The sequence below is a fragment of the Phyllobates terribilis genome, unplaced genomic scaffold (assembly GCF_046119375.1).
Source record: "Phyllobates terribilis strain yellow unplaced genomic scaffold, ASM4611937v1 Scaffold_5__5_contigs__length_657084704, whole genome shotgun sequence".
Classification (NCBI taxonomy): domain Eukaryota; kingdom Metazoa; phylum Chordata; class Amphibia; order Anura; family Dendrobatidae; genus Phyllobates; species Phyllobates terribilis.
This window is the reverse complement of record NW_027362765.1, coordinates 183,845,292-183,872,892: the sequence shown is the minus strand read 5'-3', so window position 1 is coordinate 183,872,892 and position 27,601 is coordinate 183,845,292. Positions and strand designations below refer to the sequence as shown.

Below are 27,601 nucleotides of genomic sequence, written 5' to 3'. Positions count from 1 at the left end.
ATGTATTATGCACTATATGCTTTCCAAGTTTAAAGGACACTTTATCGACCGACAGCTAATACAAGACAGATACCTGGCAGCCCCGAGGCTTTCATGCATATAAGGAGTGGAACTGTTATATATCCATCATATGGTGCATGTACATATTTCCACACATTGCTAGTTTTCCCACAGGATAGGTAATAAATGATCGCTGGGGGTCTGACCACTGGACCACCACTGATCACAAGAATATGGTCTTAAAGTCCCCTTTGTGGATAGAGGGCTACAATGCATACATGACCACCGCTTCTGTGGGACTGACTGAGAAAACAGGGCCATCATTCCCCTAGAAATGAATGTACTGGTGATCCCATATGTGCACTACCGCTCCCTTTACACAGGAGTCTATGGCCACGGTGGTGAACTTAGTGGGAAAATACCTTTTAAAAAAAAAAAAAAAAAAAAAAAAAAGCAATGGATTCATTCAGAAGAAAGCATTCTAATTGTTTTCCTCTAGTGGGATGCATTCCTATTGTAGCAAAACTATATGGACCCAATATAAAACTTCTAAATAGGCCCTCAATTTAGAGGTGATGAGTCATGATCATTCTTCAGGAACGCACTGCTCCCTTGGCTTCTGGCTTGCCACTTGCCTGGGGGAGGTGGTCCACTCCTGATTCTCAGTTTGGACAAGCTTAAGAACAGATTTTACACGTTCTATTGGAAAGAACTTGTAAGCGCTGCACCACTGTTGACTGATCGACTTCAGAGGTGGCTGGTTACCTAGGCAATGAGCAATAAATTATACATTTAAAACACCCTCCATTCTTGAAAATAGAGAGTATTTTTAATAAGAGGTAAATTGCAAAGTTACTTTTTTTTTTTACAAGCATTTTCCAACTTTAAACTATTTATGATGTTGGGAAAACCCCTTTAAAGTAGTCAAAACTTTTCAAATACAGAACTCCAGGTCACCTGAATAGGAACAGAAAGAATACCTTGTGGTATTGTAGCCACCACTAGGAGGAGCTTTGGAGCGCACATGCTATTGTACACTGAACTTAATGATAAAACCTCTTAACCTCCTAAGTTTATCAATGGAGCTCTGTACAGAGATGAAGAAGGTGTGGAAATCCACAGCACCTATGCTTATCTGTCACTCTCGTTCATGTGCTGTGGCTGCTACTGCAGCTCAGCTCTATTAAAGTGAATGGAACCGAGCTGAATACCAGAGACAGCCTATGGGCAAGAGTGAGGCTTCTCCCAGCTTTAAATGATCACTCTTTTTGGAGGGGGGATAATTTTTGGACTTGCCACTAATATATGAGGACATCACCAATGAATAGATAGTAAGTCGTGTGTTTGTACCTAGATGATAAAGGTAGTATAAGTTCACAGCACTCACATATTCTCCTTTCACGAGAAGTATACAGCACACAAGTCATTCCGTGCAATGAAAACTTAAAACCAAACTTTTGACTGTCAGTCGCCTCTACCAGAAGATCAGTCATTTCCCATACTGAACTTTTTTACATTACCCAGTGGTACCTGCATGTGACTGAACAATATCTATATGTAAGAAGCGTCCATATACCCTGCTTAGTAAACATCCATCAAGGCTAGGATTTTTTATGAACCTTGACATGAATGATTATACCTGAAAATGTACAGATGTCAGGTCTGCCTGGATAGCCTCATATACAATGAATAAGCATGAGCCGGCTTCATCACACAGACAAACATGGAAGTGTGAAGATCCTTAAAGGGAATCTGTCAGCAGGTTGTGTTCTGTAATCCGACAGCAGCATGGTGTAAGGGACACAGACCTCAATTCCACTGGTGTGTCACTTACTAGGTTGTGTTGCTGTTTCAATAAAATCAGTGTTTTATCAGCAGATTATCTCTACAGGACTAGGTGTCTGTCTCCTAGTCAACATTTTTTAAACCTCGACCCCACCACTGATTAGCATTTGTTCTGTCAATATACAGTGTACACATGAATCTTCCAATCAGTGGTGTGTGCAGGGTTATACAGAGCTCAGCATTCTGAGCACCGCTACATTTGCAGCAGGGAAAACAGGGATTGTGTAAAAATTCCAGCATGCAGACCAGAAAGTGACATCACTGGAATCAGGGTCTCAGCCCATACATCATCCTGCTCTCAGATTACATGGCAAAAATCTTGTGACACATTCCCTTTAATGGGCAGCATAAGCAACCACTCATGACGAGCTGCCGTTTCATCGGATTCCTCCGCAAGGCGCCCTAGAGTAGCATAGGGAGAAGATGCTGCTTTATTTAGATGGGACTACACTCTTTCTTACAGGTGATCCCCCCCCTCCCTTCTGTGCGGTACACATACACACTGTGCTCCAATATTGTAGTGCTGCTATGTCCTTAGGGTCACCACTCACTTATCCTGAGTACCCCATGAAATGTAATCTGGGCGGGTGGCAGCATGGTATTCATCTATGAGCTGCTGGACAATCTCTCTGGAGTTATCCAGCTCGTCAAAGTTCTCCTTGAACATGTCCTCTTTACGGAACTGCTCCAGAAATGCTTCCCGCTTGCGCAGCTTGTCGTACTGCCGGCACGTTCTCTCAAATAGCTGGAGAAATGGAGAAGGGAACACAGGAGTCATCAAAAGAGATGCAGCTTATGTCACTGGGTATATACATCATAAAAAATCTGTGCAGTAAGATCCCCTGCCAATATATTTATTTATATATATATATATATATATATGTGTGTGTGTGTGTGTGTGTGTGTGTGTGTGTGTGTGTGTGTGTGTGTGTGTGTGTGTGTGTGTGTGTGTGTGTGTGTGTGTGTGTGTGTGTGTGTGTGTGTGTGTGTATGTATTCGGATTAGCCAGAATTAGAGATATGGCCGCCATCATCTAAAAACAGCGCCACCTCTATCTACAGGTTGCGTGCACTATTGAAGCTCTGCCCTATTCACTTTAACAGAGCTGAGCTGCAATACCAGACTTAACCTGTAGATAGGGGTGGTGCTGCTTAGAGTTTCTAATCCTGAAAGCCCCTTTAACAAAAGCCTGGTATGTGGCAGCAATCTGCATGGACATCCTAGAAAATCTTGAATGACTGATCGGTCCGGCAGTTTCCACGCTATTCATCAGAAGGCTGATGGCATCCATTATGAAATACTTTTTTAGATATGCCACAGTGCTATATATAGAATGGAGACAGTGGCGTGTTCTGCAGCGGAAACACTCAGCAGGAGCAGTGGGACTGCGTTATTGGTTTTCTGGAGATGAATATTAGGGTGTGAGTGAGCCATGCTTATAACTGCAATGCAGCATTGAGACACAACCCTGAGACTTTAAAGCAATCTACTGGCATCTGGAAAATGACATTTCAAGGATGGAAGTAAAGGTGAAGCTGCTCAAATGGGAAATGAGGCAACAGTGCCACCTAGTGTTCAACTCAGTAAAAATCACACAACTAGGCATGGAGCAGAGCCAGCGAGCTGCATTATTGCTGTTCAGTGTATTAGTATCTCATGCATTGTTCTCCAATAGACACATGCAATTGTGCAGGCTCACAGATGGGTGTATACTGCCACCTAGTGACAACGAGTGGTAAACCGCTATAAGTATTGTTACAACAAAGCTCTGCCACTAAGGTTTATACCCCAATACTGAGAGAGAAAGAAAGAACAGAAGAAAAGAAAAAGAACAGAAAAAGGTTCTTAGGATGAAGTTTCCCTTTACTCACAGATGAGATGTTGGTATGATTGGCCATCATGAGTCCGCTGACACGATGTGCAGATGGCAGGTATGGGGACTTCCTGGAAAGGGCCACTTGAATGCTAGCAGGGCCCCATGGGATAAAATTGGCCAATTTCCGCTCCCTTATTCTCTGTAAACTTTTGTGCACCTACAAGAATACACACACAGAGCATGATACCAAGCAGCACATTAGTGATGGTCTTCTAAGGCCACTTCTCTGGTAGAAGTCTCCTGGCTGGGGAGCATATGAACTTCACCTCATTTCCCTACCAGTGGGGAAGGGCATGTACAATCCTCACTCAGGAGGAGATCAGCAAAGTATCTGACCCCATCTGAGGTTACTCCGAGATTTAGAGCGACACCAACCCTTAGCTTTGGGAACCAAATCAGGTTCAATTTCAGAGAAGACCACTGAATTTAGGTGGAGTAATGTCTCCCAAATCAGGGCCAGATTCTGGCTGACAAATGACAACGGTCCACACATGTTTAGCAAGTGCAGTGTCTTGAAAAAGTATTCATACCCTGTGAACTTTTCCCCATTTTTTAACGTTACACCAGAGCTGGCTCTCTGGCGGTTCCAGTCTGGCCCGCAGACTGAGACAGCTGAAGGGCTGAAAACAGTGGCCCACGGTCCGCACCATAACCTCGCCTGCAGCTGGTCCGCTTCCTGATGTCACTGCTGTCTGAATCCTCAAGATGAAGACAGTGGTGAATATACTGGTGGAGGATGGAGCCGCCAGCGCTTTCTTTCATCAGTCAGTGCGTGCGACTGAGCCAGCAGACGTCATTACATCGCGTCTGCTGTGCGGAGACTAACTGCATCAGAGACCGGAGCAGAGCGCCGGAGAAATGGGAGGGAGGAGAGTATGTGGTGTTTTTTTCATATTCGTATGCGATGTTTGCATGTACCATATATAGAGGACTATGCGAGAGTCCATATTGTATATAGAGGCTATGTGGGGGCTCATACTGGATATAGGGGGCTATGTGAGGGCCCATATTGTATTTAGAGGCTATGTGGGTGCTCATACTGTAAATAGAGTTATTTGGGGGCTAATAATGTATGTTGAGGATGTACATAAGGGGTGTCAGTAACCTTAATTTTGGTCAATATTAATATAAAATAATTAGAATGTCAATATTAATAACTGATCAAAATTATTTTCAGGCTATTAGTTTGACCCTCCAGAACAGTCACGGTCTCTTATGTGGCCCCTCAGAAAAATAAATTGCCCACCCCTGCATTAGACGGTCTTGAGGCATAATATTTGGACCCACTGCTGTCCTGCTTTAGACACTAGAATTTGTGCCATATCATATTGTGCAGGGGTCTGGTTATAGTCAGACCCTAGTTAAATTACTAGCTAAATTGTGCGACTGTGACATCACAAGAGAATGTGAGTCAGTGCTACTGTGACATCACAAGAGAATGTCAGTCAGTGCTACTGTGACATCACAAGAGAATGTCAGTCAGTGCTACTGTGACATCACAGTTGAGTTTAGATCAGATAAGCTGCTCTGACATCACTAATAGGCGAAAGTAATGTATACCACTGTGACATCACAAGTTGGTTTGAGACTGGCAACATCACAACTCAAGAGAATGCCAAGAGTGTGCAAAGCAGTCATCAAAGCAAAAGGTGGCTACTTTGAAGAACCTAGAATATAAGACATATTTTCAGTTGTTTCACACTTTTTTGTTAAGTATATAATTCCACATGTGTTAATTCATAGTTTTGATGCCTTCAGTGTGAATGTACAATTTTCATAGTCATGAAAATACAGAAAAATCTTTAAATGAGAAGGCGTGTCCAAACTTTTGGTCTGTACTGTATATGTATTACATGTGTATAATCTGTATAAATACGTGTGTATAAATACACATACATCCTCTAGACTCCTGCAGTTAATGAACTTTTGGTGACATCATAGTGACATGACCATAATGTCACCAAAGGCCGTGAAGCAGTCGTAGCCTAGGAATAGAAACGCTGGTTTCCAACGTTACCAAATTTTCTCCTACCCACCACCACATGCCAACCCTGACTGTAACCAGGGCTTATTTTTGGAGTAGGGTTTATATTTCAGGCATACTCCAGAAATCCTGTAAAATCATGCTAGGGCTTTCAGTCATGGTAGGGCTTTCAGTCATGGTAGGGCTTCCAGTCATGGTAGGGCTTCCAGTCATGGTAGGGCTTCCAGTCATGGTAGGGCTTCCAGTCATGGTAGGGCTTCCAGTCATGGTAGGGCTTCCAGTCATGGTAGGGCTTCCAGTCATGGTAGGGCTTCCAGTCATGGTAGGGCTTTCAGTCATGGTAGGGCTTTCAGTCATAGTAGGGCTTTCAGTCATAGTAGGGATTCATGATAACTTTTGCTCATTCACATTCATGCGACTTTCCACTCGCCTGAGTAGGATCCACCTCTCCTTGAATGATGTTCAGTATTGCTATGTAACAGTGATTTGTCTGCCTGTCCCGACCTGTGGACACCATGACATTCTTGGGTTGCAGTAATCTCCTCATGACATCCAGCACCGTGGTCTTCCGCACGCTGGCCACCTATAGACAAAACCCTTGTATAAGATCATACAGTGAGCAATGAAAGCCAACTTCATTTTATTATTCAGCAAACAGCACAAGACCAAGGAAAAACAGGAGTGTCATAGGTAATAATGAGAGGACAGACAACCTCCCTACTCTGCCTGCAGAATTCAGGCTACTAGTGGCCGAATGCCTAATGACTACCACAACTGCATCTAGATCAAGTAATGGCAAATACACCCAAGAAGTGTCGCATGTCACATACGTACGGTTCTTTTTATCATTACTTTATTGTAATTAAAATATACAACTTTAAGTAGGGAGGGCTTTTTTTATTTTAATTTATTTAAATGCATGTATTTTGGGAAAAATATCATTTTTACAATTAGGTTTCATTACTAATTTTGCACTGCATGCCTTCTATAGTCTTTGTGTTGAACTGTCTATTGTTGGCTGCAGAATGAGTTCACTGAGAATATGTCAGTGAGCTTGTTCTGGCAGGAAAGTTTACAATACTTATCTTCCTTGTTCTGAGCAATGTATGACAACATAAAAGTTGAGCTGCAGTTTGGGGTCAAGAATCAGCATAAAAAGCTCAAAATAAGAGAAGAGTTATAAACTTTACTGACAGAACGAGTTCACTGACGGGTTCTGAGTCAACTCCTTTTGTTGCCAGCAATAGCACACACATACATATACACACATGGAGATTATGCACTCGCACACACTCCAGAGATATCCATATACTGATGATGGCCACACGTGATGTGCTTTCTCAGTATGCAAGTAGCCTCTTCAGAGCGGAAGAAGACTTGAACTTCATACTGGATGTAGCAGCCCTAAAAGTCAATATCGACCCTTTAACAAGCCTTACCACATGACACAGGGTAGGAAACCAAACCAGACACTCCTTTTGCAGACATACGTTTCGGGGTGTTGGTCCACCATTAATGTAAAGCAGGAGGTCCGATTTAGCTAGGTGAGAGGCCTCTGACAGGGAATAAAGGGAAAAGGTTTCTCCTTGTGGAGAGTGCCAAGCTGACATAAGGAGACCTTATAGGCGATACAATTTTCCTCTGGGTATTCCTATGAGAATACACCTTGGCACTCTCCACAGGTAGAAACATTCTCCCTTAGAACAACTGTCAGAAAACCTCTCGCCTAGCCAAATCAGATCTCCTGCTTTGCACTTATGAGGGGCAAACACCCTGAAACACGTGTCTGCAAATGGAGTTTCTGGTTTGGCATCTCATACTAAGTGATGCGGCAAGGATCATTAAAAAGGGTCAATAATGACTTTTAGGATTCGGTCTTACCTTTGTCTGACGTGGCTGTTTGCATATTTAAAATCCCAGAGGAGCATTGCATGGCCTATAAGTGTCCTTACGCCGGCTTGGCACGTTCCACTTAAGTGCTCTGTCAGTACATATTTTGAGGAAACGCCAAAACATACCACAGCACATGGCGCCCTCTGCTGTCAGCAATAAAGACTTTAGGTAAGATCTAGCACACATTTTATATGGCAAAGGTTTGTAAAAGATAAAAACTATATTTTTTCGAAATTTTTTTCAAAAGTCCATAAGTATAAAACCGAGATAAAATACTAAGACCAATGCTATGAAGAGAACGTATCTCCCAATAAATGGCATATTAAATTCGGAATAATATGTAAAGGCAGATTTAGGCAGAGCACACAGGAAGATGAAGTGCAGCACTACAAGGTCAATCTATCAGAGTGGAGAATCGATAGTCACACAGATGTACCCGCTTATAATCCATTAGGCTTTTAGATCTGCTTCTCCTAGGAATATCCTTTATGAACGCAGGGAGGAAAATATGGATTTAATCACTAGTGGACACACACAAATTTATACAGAGCATGACCAAACAATTACGTCTGGTTCTCCTGACATGGAACCACAAAGAGGACATGATTCTAAATCTGGGCAGCTAATATGGAACCATCCCCTAGCAGTCAAGTGATTGACACCATTCCCTTATCAATGTGGATGCAGAAAATGCTGCCAATCACTTACTAGAAGCTGATGCAGGCAGACGGAGGTTAAAGTAAAGGGAAGATTTCATCAGACTATAACCTATTGTTTAAATCAGGTTGGTTTTTATGTTAAATGTATTTTTTTTTTTACATTTTTGTAAAGGTTTTTTTTTACATTTTCATATCACAATCTGTATTAAAAATTAAAAAAAATAGAACTCTTGCAATTCTCACACTGGCCACTGTTTTTTTTTTTTTTTTTTTTTTAACACCAACTTCCTGATGTTTCAGGAAATAGCACATGTGCATTAGCCACAATGAACAAATCCCAACCCTATTTTTTGCATTGAAGCATCTAATGAGCGTGTGAAAGATCATAGTGAAAGGACGGGGGAGTAGATCCTGTTTTATCAGACATTGTAATCCTGCCTTTGCTGATAAGGAAACTGCTGTAAACTCTTGCTGGGTGGACAAAAAGTAGGAGTCTTAAAAAGCCCCAATGGCAACTATGAAAATTGTAAAGTAACTAATTTAAGGTTTTCTTTAACCCCTTAACAAAAAAACAAAAACAGATATAAGCAATTGCAGGTTTAATGGAGCGTGAAAAGGGCTCAGGAGTTGAGCTCTCTCCACATGCGGTACATGGGCAGCACAGTGGCTCAGTGGTTAGCACTGTTGCTTTGCTGGGGTCCTGGGTTCAAATCCCACCAAGGACAACATCTGCAAGGCGTTTGTATCTTCTCCCCGTGTTTGCGTGGGTTTCCTCCCACACTCCAAAGACATACTGATAGGGAATCTAGATTGTGAGCCCTAATGGGGACAGTGATGGTGTCTGTATAGCGCTATTGAATTAATGGCGCTATATAAGTAAAATAAATAAATGCCATCTATATTACATAGCAAGCATCTATGTCCAACAGCCGGGAATCTCTGACAGTGGCGTTTCAATGGAACGAGTATCAGTTTCACATGCATCATGGGGAGCTGATGGGTTACGATTAGTGTTGAGCATTCCAATACTGAAATATCGGGTATCGACCGATATTCGTGGTATCGGAGTTCCGATACTTTTAGTATATAGAATACCGGAATCGGAAGTTCCCATAATGCCTGCGCTCTGCAGTGTCTCTGAAGGATGACAATCTGGATGGCAGCGCTCAGCTTACTGTACTTGTCATTTAGTGTTAAAGGATTTATTGAAAAATATAATAGTGTTTTCATGCACCGTCTCTTTAAAAAAGCCGGCCGGCAATTCAGCATCTGTACCCGACAATTTATAACAGAAAGATAGAGCATCACACATAGATTAGATAGATAGATAGAAACATGTCAGTCACATATATAAGAAGTACAGTGATAGTGTTGATTACTGTACTTGTCATTTAGCGTTAAAATAAAGGATTTATTAAAAAAAAAATTGGCGTGGGGTTCCCCGTAATTTTAGTCTCTAGCGGAGGTTAAGCAGACGGCTGGGGCAGATGTTTGAAGCCTGGGAAGGGGGTAATACCCACGGAGCTTCCCAGGCTACTAATATCAGCCCCCAGCTGAATACCTAGCCTTTACTAGCTATTAAAATGGGGGACCCCCCCAAAAAAATGACGTGGGGTCCCCCCTAATTTAATAGCTAGCAAAGGCTAGGCAGACAGCTGGGGGCTGATATTAATAGCCCAGGAAGGGTGCCATGAATATTGGCCCCCTCCCAGGCTAGAAACACCAGCCGTCAGCCGCCCCAGTAATGGCGCATCCATAGGATGCGCCAATTCTGGCACTTAGCCTCGCTCTTCCCACTGCCCTGTAGCGGTGGCAGTGGGGTAATAGGGCTGGGGTTGATGTCAGCTTATAATGCCAGCTGACATCAAGCCCAGGTTAGTAATGGAGAGGCGTCTATAAGACACCCCCATTACTAACCCCGTAGTCAAAGTTAAAAAAAACACAACACCCAGAATAAAGTCCTTTAATTGAAATAAAAACACAATTCTTTATTGTTCTAAATTAAACCAAGTTTAGTCAAAGTTAAAAAAAAAAAAAAAACACAACACCCAGAATAAAGTCCTTTAATTGAAATATACACACAATTTTTTAATGTTCTAAATTAAACCATACTTACCATCACGCCCATTCCAGCTGAAGCCAACAATCTCCTGCAATAAAAGTAAAATAATAAAGCAACCTCATCCTTACCTTTCCATGGTTCCCACGACAGCTCCAGCTCTGCTACATTCACATGACAGGCTGGATCGCAGCCGAAACCTGCCATCCAGCTTGCCATGCTGCAGACACTGAGAAGCGCAGGCATGCTTGCGCTCTTCAGTGTCTGGGTGTGACGGCATAAAGATGAGCCGAGGTCATGTCCAATGAACTCAGCTCACCTCATGCACGTCACTGACAGCGTGGGAGAATTCTCACGCTGAAGCGCTGAGCGCAGGAGAATTTTCCCACGCTGTCAGTGACGTGCATGAGGTGAGCTGAGTTCATTGGACATGAGCTCACCTCATGCACGTCACTGACAGCGTGGGGAAATTCTACTGCTGAAGCGCAGGAGAATTTTCCCACGCTGTCAGTGACGTGCATGAGGTGAGCTCATGTCCAATGAACTCAGCTCACCTCATGCACGTCACTAACAGCGTGGGAAAATTCTCCTGCGCTCAGCACTTGACGTGCATGAGGTGAGCTGAGTTCATTGGACATGAACTCGGCTCATCTGGATGCCGTCACAGCGAGACACGGAGGAGCGCAAGCATGCCTGCGCTTCTCAGTCTCTGCGGCATGGCAAGCTGGATGGCAGGTTTCGGCTGCGATCCAGCCTGTCATGTGAATGTAGCAGAGCTGGAGCTGTCGTGGGAACCATGGAAAGGTAAGGATGAGGTTGCTTTATTATTTTACTTTTATTGCAGGAGATTGTTGGCTTCAGCTGGAATGGGCGTGATGGTAAGTATGGTTTAATTTAGAACATTAAAAAATTGTGTGTATATTTCAATTAAAGGACTTTATTCTGGGTGTTGTGTTTTTTTTTTTTTTTAACTTTGACTAAACTTGGTTTAATTTAGAACAATAAAGAATTGTGTTTTTATTTCAATTAAAGGACTTTATTCTGGGTGTTGTGTTTTTTTTAACTTTGACTACGGGGTTAGTAATGGGGGTGTCTTATAGACGCCTCTCCATTACTAACCTGGGCTTGATGTCAGCTGGCATTATAAGCTGACATCAACCCCAGCCCTATTACCCCACTGCCACCGCTACAGGGCAGTGGGAAGAGCGAGGCTAAGTGCCAGAATTGGCGCATCCTATGGATGCGCCATTTCTGGGGCGGCTGACGGCTGGTGTTTCTAGCCTGGGAGGGGGCCAATATTCATGGCACCCTTCCTGGGCTATTAATATCAGCCCCCAGCTGTCTGCCTAGCATTAGCTAGCTATTAAAATAGGGTGACCCCACGTCATTTTTTTGGGGGTCCCCCATTTTAATTGCTAGTAAAGGCTAGGTATTCAGCTGGGGGCTGATATTAGTAGCCTGGGAAGCTCCGTGGGTATTACCCCCTTCCCAAGCTTCAAACATCTGCCCCAGCCGTCTGCTTAACCTCCGCTAGAGACTAAAATTACGGGGAACCCCACGCCAATTTTTTTTTTAATAAATCCTTTATTTTAACACTAAATGACAAGTACAGTAATCAACACTGTCACTGTACTTCATATATATGTGACTGACATGTTTCTATCTATCTAATCTATGTGTGATATTCTATTCTTTCTTTTCTAAATTGTCGGGTACCGGTGTATGCCGCGGCTGAATTCCCGGCTTTTCATGTCATTCTACATTATTCTTAGCGGTTTTCCTTCATGTAGAATTAACCTACAAGGAAAGAAAGGGTTTATTTTTATTCCGATATTTGTGTCCCATTGACTTGCATTGGTTTCCGGTATCGAAATCGGCGATATCCGATACTTTTTGGGTATCGGTCCGATCCAATCCGATCCGATCCGATATTTCCCGATATCGGAAGGTATCGCTCAACACTAGTTACGATGGTAGCCAAGAGCCTGCTGAAGGCCCCCATAGCTGCCATCTTGGCACTCCGGTGAAATTCAAACACTGACTGAGCTACATAAGAGACAGAAGTCCGGCCAATTAAAATATAGAATCAATCAACTCGATCAGTAAACAATGTAACAAGAGGATGGATCAAAACGGCAAAATTGTGATTTTTCAGTCACCACTCCTCCCTAACACAATGCAATAAAATCCTATCAAAATGTAAAACCTACCCTATGCAGTTATCAATACAACTGTCAGCATGCCACTCAAAAAACACACAACTTAATCAATAGAAAAATGCTACGGGTCTCGGAAAATTGCAACAAACAAAGATATGTTCATTTCCACCATTTAAATAACAATAGACAATGATGCAAATTTGGTATTTCCGTAATCATACCGACCTGGAGAAAAAAAAATGTTAAGGTCATTTTCTGATGACAGATATATTTATTGAAAGTTGTCAGCCTGTTCCCTTTTGACGAGAACATACGTCCGGCAGCTTGGCGTCTAGTGGCAAACCACCTACAAGTTCACACTCCCTAACAGACTATTTAGAAAAATTGGTCCAAAACAGGAGAAAAACTTTAAAAGTGTTGTCCAGGACTATTTAATTTTCTTACTATCGGTCTAAGAACTAACAGGCAGGTAGATAGCAACTACCTGCCTGTTGTGCCCAGCGCCGATCTGTCACAGACCTGCCGGTGATCCAGAAATTCCACTGACGTCGCGTCAACAGAGCAGCGACTTCTCTTCCACTCTGCTCTGTTGACGAGGCGTGAATGCCGATGTCATGAGGATTTTCTGCCTACATGCAGGAACCGGCTGTCAATCATAACGACGTCAGAAGTCACGCCCTGTCAACAGAGCAGCCTGGAAGAAGAAGAGCAGCTCTGTTGACATGGAGCAGCAGAATAGCCAGCAGGTGCGGGTGGTGATTGCTCTGAGCCGGCGCCAGGTAGAAAAGGCAGGTAGTTGCCTCTGTTAGATGTTAGGCCCATAGTTAATAAAATAAATAGTTCTGAACAACCCCTTTAAGTCATCTACTCAAGTTTGTAAGTATGTCACTTTAATAATATATTACCTCTCAGGTACCATTAGTCCCCTCCCCCCACTCTTTGACTTACCGATTGATCTGTAGTCAGTGGAGTGTACCCAGTCATAAGGAAGTGCAGACGTGGTGTGGGGATGAGTGATGCAATTAAACCAATCAAATCATTGTTCATATAGCCGGGATAGCGGAGGGTTGTAGTACTGGCGGACATTATGGTGGATACCTGTAAGACACAAACATCACAAATCTCAGTCTCACAAACTAGATGTATCAATCCTGATGATTTTTTAATAACTGCTCCTCTTCTAATGGATTTTTCTGACAAACTTATGGGATCTATTCCAATAGCTTCCTATGAATGATAATGATGGGCGCTGCACATACACACAGCTTACTAGGTTGTGTCTTGATGTGCTGGACAGTTACAGTAGGCTCACCAGACCCCTAGTCTCTTGAAGGTGCACTGGTATAACTATAAGGCTTCATACACATTTTGCAAGTCAGTCTTAATGGGGGGCGTCCAGGAATAAGATGTGCTAAATTCATTAATAAGTGCATGTCACTTAGTGAATTTGGTGCATCTTATCAGTGGCGTGCACCTCACCAGAAATGTTACTCTTACCATGCACCAGCTTTGCCCATTTTGGCGGACCTACTCAAAACTGCTGTGACAATGCCAAAAGTAGAAAAATGTTTGAGCAAGTGATGCAGAAAAATTATGCAACCTTTTAAAAAGTGTTGCACAGCAGTCTTCTGGAGTAAATGCTTTGATGAAGGCCATATGTTTAATGGATGCCTTTGTAGACCATGGATGATAGATGGCGGTGTATGGCTTAGATCACAGGCCTCAGCTAAACACATAGGGAAGGTTATGTTACTGTCTATATGTGTAAAGGTATCATAGGAGTCTAGACAGAAAACTGCTCAGCATAGGAGCAGACAAGCCACAGCCCATGTAAGGAGTCTCAGGACCGATGTCCGTGTAGGCAGAGCTCTAATCTGCAGCCTCCTCCAGGGTTGTTATTTGAGAAGCTCTATCCTCCTGCAGCCTCCTCCAGGGTCGTTATTTGAGGAGCTCCATCATGCAGCCTCCTCCAGGGTCGTTATTTGAGGAGCTCCATCCTGCAGCCTCCTCCAGGGTCGTTATTTGAGGAGCTCCATCCTGCAGCCTCCTCCAGGGTCGTTATTTGAGGAGCTCCATCCTGCAGCCTCCTCCAGGGTCGTTATTTGAGGAGCTCTATCCTGCAGCCTCCTCCAGGGTCGTTATTTGAGGAGCTCTATCCTGCAGCCTCCTCCAGGGTCGTTATTTGAGGAGCTCTATCCTGCAGCCTCCTCCAGGGTCGTTATTTGAGGAGCTCTATCCTGCAGCCTCCTCCAGGGTCGTTATTTGAGGAGCTCTATCCTGCAGCCTCCTCCAGGGTCGTTATTTGAGGAGCTCTATCCTGCAGCCTCCTCCAGGGTCGTTATTTGAGGAGCTCTATCCTGCAGCCTCCTCCAGGGTCGTTATTTGAGGAGCTCTATCCAGCAGCCTCCTCCAGGGTCGTTATTTGAGGAGCTCTATCCTGCAGCCTCCTCCAGGGTCGTTATTTGAGGAGCTCTATCCTGCAGCCTCCTCCAGGGTCGTTATTTGAGGAGCTCTATCCTGCAGCCTCCTCCAGGGTCGTTATTTGAGGAGCTCTATCCTGCAGCCTCCTCCAGGGTCGTTATTTGAGGAGCTCTATCCTGCAGCCTCCTTCAGGGTTGTTATTTGAGAAGCTCTATCCTGCAGCCTCCTCCAGGGGTGTTATTTAAGGAGCTCTATCCTGCAGCCTCCTCCAGGGTTGTTATTTAAGGAGCTCTATCCTGCAGCCTCCTCCAGGGTTGTTATTTAAGGAGCTCTATCCTGCAGCTTCCTCCAGGGTTGTTATTTAAGGAGCTCTATCCTGCAGCCTCCTCCAGGGTTGTTATTTAAGGAGCTCTATCCTGCAGCCTCCTCCAGGGTTGTTATTTAAGGAGCTCTATCCTGCAGCCTCCTCCAGGGTTGTTATTTAAGGAGCTCTATCCTGCAGCCTCCTCCAGGGTTATTTGAGGAGCTCTAACCTTCAGACTCCTCCAGAGTCCTGTTTGACTGGATGACAAACCAAATCACAAAATGCTGCTGCTTTCCAGGCTTTGGGACTTAAGGAAACACTTTTTCTTTTGGAAAATCATGGCTGAGGGGGGCACCGTGAGTGTCAATTGTTCAGGAGGCAGATACCAGCAGATTCAGTCTTTCCCGCGCACAGTGCACCATCTCCAAAATGGACTATGTGCTACAAAACCATAGCAGCCTGTAAAAGGGACACCATGGTGGTTTAAGATTTTTGCCTCTGAAGATACAATGCACCAGAATGTTAGCATTCTTTACTATACTGATGAGTGGCACAGGGTTTTGGTGCTAATATGAGACATTAGTATTAATTTTAAATCTGCTAAAAAAAATTTTTTTACAAACATTTGAGAAGACAAAAATATTCCCTCCATAGGTAGCTAATATTTATGTTGGAAAAAAAAGTCTGAAGGGAGGAAATACTCACCAACTGGTTTATTTGAGAAAAGGATGGATTCTGTATGTGCAGTCTGTCTGTAGCAATTCTGTTCAATGCCGTGTTATCTAAAACCACCTACAAAGTAAATGGAAAAGTATGTGAAAACCCCAATACATGTAAATGAAGTACCTAGAATTACACCTAGTATGGCAAATTATATTTATCTGTTGCACAAGTAGTATTAAGGGAACTCTCCAAGCACAAGAGATACTGTGCTATGGCTACTGTATGGCCAAAGTGGGTGCAGCATGACAGAGAACCCATCTTTACAGTTCTCTAAAACTTATGTTCTGCTCTCTTAAAGGGTTGTTGGAAGGATTCATTTAGGGAGCGCACTGTTACCCTTCCTCCAGTTTCCTTAAGACTGACAGTTCAGATCAGCGACATGGTTGGTCGAACGGTGCACTCTACAATGCTGCAGCAGCATCTGAGAAGAGCAAGGACACGAAAGCCAGGCAAAACGTGTGCACCAGCAATCCAGCCAGCTTTAGGTCAGTGCTTACAAGCTCTATTAAAAGAAGAGCATGCAAACAATCCACGCTGTTTAGACTAAAGTGGTGGCCAGTAACCTACGCAACGAGCAATAAACAAAATTAAAAATCCCTCCGTTCTTGAGAACAAAGAAGATTTTTTAACTATTTGTGATATTGAAACGACCTCTTTAAGTCATGTACTAAGTAGAACATGGAGTATCAGTTTTGTCTGGAAAGTAACCACAGAGACATGGCCGCTTACCACACAGTCAGCATTTTGAGTCAGCCTCTTCAGTGTCAGGAGTGAATTGTAAGGCTGCACAACAACGTCACTCATCTCATCCTGGTTTGGGAAGACAGAGTAAGTCTGAACCAACTTCTTGGGATACCTGGAATAAACAAAAAAACAGAATGGGTCCTATGAATATTAGGCATATAGAGCTCTGACTCGATACACCTTAAGTCATACATGTCAAGCTCTGGCCAGTGGGCCAAATGAGGCCCGCAGGGTGGTTATATTTGGCCCGTGACACCAGAACCCCAGGTGGGGTCCATTATTCTGCATGGAGGACTGTGCGTGTGCGCGGACCATTGCTCTGCATGGAGGACTGTGCGCGGACCATTGCTCTGCATGGAGGACTGTGCGCGGACCATTGCTCTGCATGGAGGACTGTGCGCGGACCATTGCTCTGCATGGAGGACTGTGCGCGGACCATTGCTCTGCATGGAGGACTGTGCGCGGACCATTGCTCTGCATGGAGGACTGTGCGCGGACCATTGCTCTGCATGGAGGACTGTGCGCGGACCATTGCTCTGCATGGAGGACTGTGCGCGGACCATTGCTCTGCATGGAGGACTGTGCGCGGACCATTGCTCTGCATGGAGGACTGTGCGCGGACCATTGCTCTGCATGGAGGACTGTGCGCGGACCATTGCTCTGCATGGAGGACTGTGCGCGGACCATTGCTCTGCATGGAGGACTGTGCGCGGACCATTGCTCTGCATGGAGGACTGTGCGCGGACCATTGCTCTGCATGGAGGACTGTGCGCGGACCATTGCTCTGCATGGAGGACTGTGCGCGGACCATTGCTCTGCATGGAGGACTGTGCGCGGACCATTGCTCTGCATGGAGGACTGTGCGCGGACCATTGCTCTGCATGGAGGACTGTGCGCGGACCATTGCTCTGCATGGAGGACTGTGCGCGGACCATTGCTCTGCATGGAGGACTGTGCGCGGACCATTGCTCTGCATGGAGGACTGTGCGCGGACCATTGCTCTGCATGGAGGACTGTGCGCGGACCATTGCTCTGCATGGAGGACTGTGCGCGGACCATTGCTCTGCATGGAGGACTGTGCGCGGACCATTGCTCTGCATGGAGGACTGTGCGCGGACCATTGCTCTGCATGGAGGACTGTGCGCGGACCATTGCTCTGCATGGAGGACTGTGCGCGGACCATTGCTCTGCATGGAGGACTGTGCGCGGACCATTGCTCTGCATGGAGGACTGTGCGCGGACCATTGCTCTGCATGGAGGACTGTGCGCGGACCATTGCTCTGCATGGAGGACTGTGCGCGGACCATTGCTCTGCATGGAGGACTGTGCGCGGACCATTGCTCTGCATGGAGGACTGTGCGCGGACCATTGCTCTGCATGGAGGACTGTGCGCGGACCATTGCTCTGCATGGAGGACTGTGCGCGGACCATTGCTCTGCATGGAGGACTGTGCGCGGACCATTGCTCTGCATGGAGGACTGTGCGCGGACCATTGCTCTGCATGGAGGACTGTGCGCGGACCATTGCTCTGCATGGAGGACTGTGCGCGGACCATTGCTCTGCATGGAGGACTGTGCGCGGACCATTGCTCTGCATGGAGGACTGTGCGCGGACCATTGCTCTGCATGGAGGACTGTGCGCGGACCATTGCTCTGCATGGAGGACTGTGCGCGGACCATTGCTCTGCATGGAGGACTGTGCGCGGACCATTGCTCTGCATGGAGGACTGTGCGCGGACCATTGCTCTGCATGGAGGACTGTGCGCGGACCATTGCTCTGCATGGAGGACTGTGCGCGGACCATTGCTCTGCATGGAGGACTGTGCGCGGACCATTGCTCTGCATGGAGGACTGTGCGCGGACCATTGCTCTGCATGGAGGACTGTGCGCGGACCATTGCTCTGCATGGAGGACTGTGCGCGGACCATTGCTCTGCATGGAGGACTGTGCGCGGACCATTGCTCTGCATGGAGGACTGTGCGCGGACCATTGCTCTGCATGGAGGACTGTGCGCGGACCATTGCTCTGCATGGAGGACTGTGCGCGGACCATTGCTCTGCATGGAGGACTGTGCGCGGACCATTGCTCTGCATGGAGGACTGTGCGCGGACCATTGCTCTGCATGGAGGACTGTGCGCGGACCATTGCTCTGCATGGAGGACTGTGCGCGGACCATTGCTCTGCATGGAGGACTGTGCGCGGACCATTGCTCTGCATGGAGGACTGTGCGCGGACCATTGCTCTGCATGGAGGACTGTGCGCGGACCATTGCTCTGCATGGAGGACTGTGCGCGGACCATTGCTCTGCATGGAGGACTGTGCGCGGACCATTGCTCTGCATGGAGGACTGTGCGCGGACCATTGCTCTGCATGGAGGACTGTGCGCGGACCATTGCTCTGCATGGAGGACTGTGCGCGGACCATTGCTCTGCATGGAGGACTGTGCGCGGACCATTGCTCTGCATGGAGGACTGTGCGCGGACCATTGCTCTGCATGGAGGACTGTGCGCGGACCATTGCTCTGCATGGAGGACTGTGCGCGGACCATTGCTCTGCATGGAGGACTGTGCGCGGACCATTGCTCTGCATGGAGGACTGTGCGCGGACCATTGCTCTGCATGGAGGACTGTGCGCGGACCATTGCTCTGCATGGAGGACTGTGCGCGGACCATTGCTCTGCATGGAGGACTGTGCGCGGACCATTGCTCTGCATGGAGGACTGTGCGCGGACCATTGCTCTGCATGGAGGACTGTGCGCGGACCATTGCTCTGCATGGAGGACTGTGCGCGGACCATTGCTCTGCATGGAGGACTGTGCGCGGACCATTGCTCTGCATGGAGGACTGTGCGCGGACCATTGCTCTGCATGGAGGACTGTGCGCGGACCATTGCTCTGCATGGAGGACTGTGCGCGGACCATTGCTCTGCATGGAGGACTGTGCGCGGACCATTGCTCTGCATGGAGGACTGTGCGCGGACCATTGCTCTGCATGGAGGACTGTGCGCGGACCATTGCTCTGCATGGAGGACTGTGTGCGGACCATTGCTCTGCATGGAGGACTGTGTGCAGACCATTGCTCTGCATGGAGGACTGTGTGCGGACCATTGCTCTGCATGGAGGACTGTGTGCGGACCATTGCTCTGCATGGAGGACTGTGTGCGGACCATTGCTCTGCATGGAGGACTGTGTGCGGACCATTGCTCTGCATGGAGGACTGTGTGCGGACCATTGCTCTGCATGGAGGACTGTGTGCGGACCATTGCTCTGCATGGAGGACTGTGTGCGGACCATTGCTCTGCATGGAGGACTGTGTGCGGACCATTGCTCTGCATGGAGGACTGTGTGCGGACCATTGCTCTGCATGGAGGACTGTGTGCGGACCATTGCTCTGCATGGAGGACTGTGTGCGGACCATTGCTCTGCATGGAGGACTGTGAGCGGACCCCATTATTCTGTATGGAGGACTGTGTGTGGGCCCCATTATTCTGTATGGAGGACTGTGTGTGGGCCCCATTATTCTGTATGGAGGACTGTGTGTGGGCCCCATTATTCTGTATGGAGGACTGTGTGTGGGCCCCATTATTCTGTATGGAGGACTGTGTGTGGGCCCCATTATTCTGTATGGAGGACTGTGTGTGGGCCCCATTATTCTGTATGGAGGACTGTGTGTGGGCCCCATTATTCTGTATGGAGGACTGTGTGTGGGCCCCATTATACTGTATGGAGGACTGTGTGGGCCCCATTATACTGTATGGAGGACTGTGTGAGGTCCATTATACTGTATGGAGGACTGTGTGAGGTCCATTATACTGTATGGAGGACTGTGTGAGGTCCATTATACTGTATGGAGGACTGTGTGAGGTCCATTATACTGTATGGAGGACTGTGTGAGGTCCATTATACTGTATGGAGGACTGTGTGAGGTCCATTATACTGTATGGAGGACTGTGTGAGGTCCATTATACTGTATGGAGGACTGTGTGAGGTCCATTATACTGTATGGAGGACTGTGTGAGGTCCATTATACTGTATGGAGAACTATGTGAGGCTCATTATACTGTGTGGGGGACTATGTGGGGCCCATTATACTGAATGGAGGAATATGTGTTCGCATAATACTCTATGGAGGACTATGTGGGGCCCATTATTCTGTATATAGGACTATGTGAGGCCCATTATACTGTGTGGAGGACTATGTGGGGTCCATTATACTGTATGGAAAACTATGTGGGGACTATCATTCTGTATGGAGGACTATGTGGGGCCTATTATTCTGTATGGAGCACTATGTGGGGCCCATTATACTGTATACTGGTTGGCTTGCGACTTCCTCCGAATTTTTCATTTTGGCCCTCTGTGTGTTTCAGTTTGACATCCCTGCCTTAGGTGGTTACAAGGATTACATTTACTTAATACATGAAGACAGGCTTCCTTCAAGTTCCCATGAAAATGACATCCTATCTGCAGGCACCATATTATAAAGCAGGGGGAGCGGAGTAGATTGACATATAGTTTTGTGTATAACCTGAGCTTTAATCATTTAATCCTCTGCTATTTCTGGGATTCTTTTCCAGTGGGCGGTCCTATAAGTGATGGACAGCTTTCTTTGTATTAGTGTGCATACAGAGACAGCTGTCAGTCACTGATCGGACCACCCACTGGACCGAGAGAAGAGCAGAGGATTAAATGATTAAATCACAGGTTATACGAAATCTTTTATCAGAAAACTATGCACCAATCTACTCAGCTCCTCCTAAGCTATAACATGGTGCCTACAGATTAAACGGAATTTTCCTGGTGACAGGTTCCCTTTAAAAGAAGAACATGACAAGGCTTTATATCAGATAGTCATACGCAGTCAGACCCTATTTCTCCACAAATATACTGACACCTACCTGTCATTTAGTCTCTCCAATAGGTAAGATCCTAAACCAGAACCGGTGCCACCAGCGATGGAATGGCAAAGGACAAATCCCTGTTACAAAAGAAGACAATACAAGCACTACGTATTCATTAATTAGCCACTATAATATATAACTAAATCCCAACTGCAGCACCTACGGCTACGAGACTTTCTATTGTTTGCCATCTGCTTTCACGACTACTTACCTCCAAGCTATCACTGCCATCAGCTTCCCGATCAATAATGTCAAATATTTCTTCATGGATTTTCTCACCCTAGAAAAGCAGTAAAATGCATTTTATTATTACTTATATGCATAGGGCTGGGAGCCCCAGATCTCCGCTGGGTGACACTGTGGACTGTATCAACGTCAATATGACACCAGTACAGTTTAATCTGGCGGTAGACACAGGAGACACGGGCTCCATTCCCTAGCCCTCACCGTCTTGTAGGCCGCTGTTTTAGTCCTGTATCTTTGAGGGAGAAAATTTGATGAGCATAAATTTTACTTTTTTGTGGGGGCTGCAGCACTCTGATGGTGGGGGTGGTGTGCCATTACTGACAGGGGCACTCCAGGGGAATTATCATTGACGGTACTAATATTACTAGAGGGGGAACTCATTACTTAAGCCACAGAATTGATAGTAGAAGCAGGATGTGGAGTTTGTGTTGGCTGGGATTAGATGGGGATGTACAGGAAATGTCATAAGTAAAGTGTGTATGTGTTATCAATTCTGCAGACAGAAGTTGTCATGGTTGTCTGGGCCAGATGGAAAACGACAAGAAAAGTGAACGACCCCAATCAGGAAGAACGTCAGCTGTGACTCACTAGACTGTGTATAACTGTACTGTAATCGCTTATATTATTGGTAGGACTGGTATCTACCACTATATGGTCACTGTATGGTGGTAATACCATTGTTTTGTTTTAAATTTAGGAACAGTTCGGTGGTGCAATTCAGTCACCCTGAAGTGGTATAAACTGTATCGCAATCTATTGTGGTATTTTTTGACAATATTTTTCTTTGCATGTTGTACTTTGTTCCATAGAAATATTTACTCACTATGCAGTGGTATTAAGAGGGGTCATGGTGTGGAGGCATTATTGTGGCCTACTATTATTTTGGCAATAATGGTTTTTGTATAGTGTTTTGTTCTGAACAGTATGTAGGTAATATCTAGTCCTGGTATAGCAGCCATTAGTGGTGTTAACATCTACAGCTTGTATATAATTGTAATGTATATATCATACCTATATAATTTTATATAAATATAATTTTATCGTAATTGGCGGGGGTGGTCTATGGAGAGACATATGGCTTGGGGATCTGATCTTATGAGACCATAGTAATGCCCCTACTAACAGGATTATACAATGCAGAAAACAAGAGAGATGCTTTAACATTACAGCATATAACCCTAGTGATACAAGTGACGGCATGAGAAAGTGCCAAGAAAGGGTACTGTCTGCGTGACACTTGTCCTTCACAATGTAGGAAAGACGTCAGCAGACTTTCCATACAATGAACCTTTATGGAGGTGTATGTACAGAAGACTGAACGGCCCTGATCCCCCAGACTATGGAAACATCTGTGCGCAGTAATCACCTATGTAAAGACTATAATCGTCCTTGTCACTAGATGGAATGAGAATGATGTAAGAACTAAGGAAAGAGTGGAGACGGTACAGAAGACTATAATTCAAGATGAAAGTCAAAGCTGTTATTCCTATGAAGAAAAGCTAGTCATGTAGAAAAACTGGCCATTAGGACAACGAAACCCAGCGCCGTCCACAAACTATACCCCTGCGATGGCCAAAAGTTGCATGACGTGGCCGTTAGGTTTTAACCACAAACTCGTACAGCCATTAACCACCACATCGGAGCATTTTTTGGCCCTCGCTACCTGTGGCTCTGCCCTTGTGGCATTATTGACAGCAATCCATTGAGCCTTATTGCACACTCACCTGGGAAAAGCCACTAGCCCAGTTGTTCCCAGCGCCTCCGCCATGTTCCGACAGGTAGATGTTCTCGGGGTTATAGAGGTTGGCATATGGGGAGTTTAAGATGGAGTGAATAACTCTGGGCTCCAGATCCAGCAGCACAGCCCGAGGGATATAGTGCTCATCATCGGCCTAGAACATGGGACGTCCAATGGAAGTCAATGTCACCGATCACCATTCTGTTCATACATAGAATTAACCCCTCGTAGAAGTAATGCTTGCCATCGGCACCCAGGGGACTGATATTCATGGAGCCCAATATTAGACGAACATCCCAATATCACATCATGCATGCACTCGCACTAGTCTCAAATTCCAGGCCGTGGCTGAAGACAATATTAAAGATTAATGATCACCACCCACCCAGAAATGTGTCCTGCGAGCTGAACAATCAGACTAATGCCACATTGTATTGTCAGATACTATAAAAGAGTGGAAGAGTAAACTCACGCCGGTGATTAATATTAATTCAGTCCAATCACTTGTGGAAACAATTAGATTCATATAAGGACGAGGGTCAGTGCCTGTAATGTATTTTTATGGTATATGCCATAAATTGTGTCAGTGGTTTTCTCCGCAGCCTGTCTATAGTGCTAAAATATTTATGTACCAGCCATATTAGATATACAAGGACAACAGTATTCGGACAAACTTTGGGGGGGGGTGGGAGGGGTATAAAACAAAGTAGTTGGCCATGCCCCCTCCCCCCTCCACCAAAAAAAAAATAAAATTCAAAGACATTTTTTTCCTATTATTTTCAATGGGAAGTGTATTAAAACAATGCTATAAAAAAACAAAGAAAAAAAAAGCTTATCGCCTAACACGTATGTTGCTATACTGTCTGCACGCGCCATGCTCACCTGATAGAAAAACACGTCCTTCCGGTCGGTGCCTTCAGTGGCAAATTCCTCCACGATCCCCTCCGGGCTGATGCCATGCTCCGCACACAGCTGCTTCCAGAACTCAAACCCGACTGCCAGGAGACAAGGAAGAAGTTATTCTCCTCAGTCCTTTCTCATGGATGCCTCACGCTGACCTACTAATCAGAAGAGGGGTTGGGATGCCGGAAGGTAGGAGAAGAATCACAGGGATCTGGTCCAGCGGACATGGACTTCCGATGTGGCCGCTGGACCGAGGTCCTACTAATGTTTTTGATGGACTTTATTTAATAGCTATGGACCCCATATCATTCCTACTCCCCAAATAACATACTTGTTGAACATCGAAAAGTGGATACGTTATTTCTATAGAGAAAACAACATAATGTTTACTGATACACAATATTTGTAGAAAAGGAAGACAATGAGGAAAACGAAGCATAACCAGCACAAAGGAAAAGTAGAGATGGAATCGGATTATTTGCCAAAAGTAACTAAATAAGAGTTTGGAGGGCGGCTTAGTGGGTGCAGTCACTCTGCTTATGAAAGTGAGCATTTAGTCTAAGGTTTTTAATGGTTAAAAGTGCTTGGCAAGACCTTTAATTATTATTAAAAATCTGATCCGTTCTGAAGAATGGAGTCTTTTTCTATTTTATTGTTTATAGCTCATCGCCTAGGTTACCAGCCACCACTGCAGTCTATCAGCAGTAGCCGGTCTTCTAGGCAAGGATTGCAATACAGGAAATCCAATATAATAGAGGCAAAACTGTCTCATATAATAGCACACAGTTAGGGCCGGTGATGACAATGGTGCTAGCCCAAACTGTCAATCAAGCGAGAAACTAGGAGGCTGGGGAACGATGCGCTCCTGCAGAAGAAGGTTAGACAACCCAACAGGCTGGAATTGCTTCACGTGGGGCAGGATGGGCAGGTATTACAGGGACCAGCAGCTGCTGAAGGCTCACAAGTAAGAATCTGCCAAACAATGGTTATCTTAGCAACCAGACTGCCATGTCTGCTCTAAAGCTAGGCCCTAAGCAGAAAGCGGTGTATAACGCCACCCTGCTGTACAGGAGGCAGTATATACAGGCACAGGACATGGTACATGTATACTCAGCCTGTACACCATATGGCTATGGCGGCTGGGCTATGGTATCTACAGACAGGCAGTACAGGCGGGCTAAGCCTAGGTACGCACTATGTTTGTGTCCACTGCCAGGCACATAAGCTACTGTCATGATGTGATATTGAGGCATCCGTCCACCATAGAAAACTGCAGTCTACTGAGCTGCCTTACAAAATATATGCAAGTAAATACCAGCTGAAAGAACACACCTCTGGCCTCCGTCTCGTGAATGGTCGCCAATGGCAACGTTACAATACATGGCGGGGGATGTTCCTGACATCTACTGTAGGCTGCGTGCACAGACACAGTGTGACCAAGCCTTAGGCTGCGTGCACACAACGCGTTCTTGTCACAAAACCTGAAAGGTTAGCTGATGCCAGAAAAGTGAATGAGAATCCTGAAAGGGAACCTGTCATGTGAAAAAATGCTATTAGCCTGCAGATATGGGGTTAATCCACAGGTTAATAGTGTTCTGAACCTGTCTGGTGCCGGCACCGAGAGCCCCGCTGCCGGGAGGAAATTAACTTTATTTCTCCCTGGCAGCATTTAGGTTTAATGCACAGGGCGGCACCGGCGCAGGTTCAGTCACCGTTCTGAGTATAGAGAGCAGCGGCTGTAACCGTGCCCCAAACACTGACTGACAGCAGCTCAGCATTAGGGTCAGCTGTCAGTCAATGCGGGGCGGGGGGGGGGGCAGCTACAGGCGCTGCTCTCTATACACAGAACAGTGAATGAATCCAGAACACTGCTGGGGGGAATAAAGTTCATTTCCTCCTGGCAGCGGGGCTCTCAGTGCAGGCACAAGGCAGGTTCACAAGGCTATTAACCTGCAGGTTAACCCATATCTGCAGGTTTAGGGTTTTTCCACGTGCCAGGTTCCCTTGAGGTGTCATGCACACGTTGCTTATGTGTGATTTGCAGATTTAAATCTAAAGTGTGTCAATTCTTTCAGCATTTTTGATGCAGATTTCACCCATGTTAACGAGTAGGGAAAAATCTGCCCAAAAATGCAAGTCAAAAATACATTAAAAATGCTGTAAAAACTTGCATATTTTACACTGCTTGTTTCCTGCCAAGAGATGCAGAACTTTCTGCACCAATACTTAATGTGAGCACACAGCCTTAGAGGTACCTAGGAAAAACCACAGGTACATGGGGCCGGACCTGACAGAGGGGATATACATTTAGGATATGATATGATATGCCATAGAAGAGTAGTAGATACAGATCACCCCGATGGGTCTCACATCTGTCTGGAGAGTGGGGTCTCATCAGGAGCTGCGTCATTGGAGAGGTGGTCAGAAATCCTATCCATCTGTGTGGGAACACCCCTGACAGCAACGTGCAATGCCCGGGGCCCCATCGGGGGGCCACATCCACTACACTCTTACTACATAGCATAACATCAGGGATGGAGACAGATCCAGTCATCACCTGATGAAGAGTGTAAAATGTGTATGTATGTATATATATATATATATATATATATATATATATATATATACACACACACACATACATACACATTGTGGGATCAGTAAATATCCCATTCCAATATGGCAGAGAACTTTCCTAATATATTTAGAAACATTTTCCCAATGATGGAGATATTTTTGCCATAACCCCCATAGTGACCCTGCAGCAGCTGGCATCACAGAGGTAACCTCTACATACAGCACTGCCCCATTATAGATCTATCCCTCCCCGGAGACTCATGACATGATGGAAGAAATTGGCCCTTGAAGCCAGAACATACAAGACCCCCAGAACAGGACGATACTGACTCTGGTTGCCGCACTGGCCGAGCTGCAGCGTGATGATCTCCCGGGGCATGGTGCTCGCTGAGGTCTCCTCCCGCCTCACCTCCCGCGCTCAGACTCTCTAACGGCGACTCTACGTCACTGTACGGAAAAACAAAGCGACAGGAACTACACCAAGGAATCCGCCATGTTTGATTTGACATACGAACTTTGACGTCACCGTACGGAAAACTCTACTGCGCTCAGTGGGCGTGTGCATGTCTGAA

At 45.8% G+C, this 27,601-nt stretch overlaps 1 protein-coding gene across 1 annotated transcript; it reads right to left on the bottom strand.

Annotated features, from left to right (window-relative positions):
- Positions 1 to 404: 404 nt before the first annotated feature.
- TUBG1 (tubulin gamma 1) lies at positions 405 to 27,576 on the bottom strand. The gene is made up of 11 exons (XM_073683590.1): positions 27,360 to 27,576; positions 24,432 to 24,544; positions 23,536 to 23,703; positions 21,777 to 21,845; positions 21,563 to 21,642; positions 16,653 to 16,779; positions 15,906 to 15,992; positions 13,424 to 13,573; positions 6,136 to 6,288; positions 3,717 to 3,878; positions 405 to 2,590 (listed from the first exon to the last, which is right to left on the bottom strand). The coding sequence occupies exons 1-11, from the start codon at positions 27,406 to 27,408 to the stop codon at positions 2,393 to 2,395; spliced, it is 1,356 nt and encodes a 451-aa protein (XP_073539691.1). The 5' UTR covers positions 27,409 to 27,576; the 3' UTR covers positions 405 to 2,392.
- Positions 27,577 to 27,601: the final 25 nt, after the last annotated feature.

What these genes read in the sequence shown, in the direction of transcription:
- TUBG1 (XM_073683590.1), bottom strand. Translation starts at nt 27,408, where the DNA reads ATGCCCCGGGAGATCATCACGCTGCAGCTCGGCCAGTGCGGCAACCAG. An exon ending in CGGCCAGTGCGGCAACCAGA is followed by an intron (nt 24,545 to 27,359) that starts GTCAGTATCGTC and finishes GTCTCCTGGCAG; the next exon opens with TCGGGTTTGAGTTCTGGAAG. An exon ending in TTGGAGAGACTAAATGACAG is followed by an intron (nt 16,780 to 21,562) that starts GTAGGTGTCAGT and finishes TGTTTATTCCAG; the next exon opens with GTATCCCAAGAAGTTGGTTC.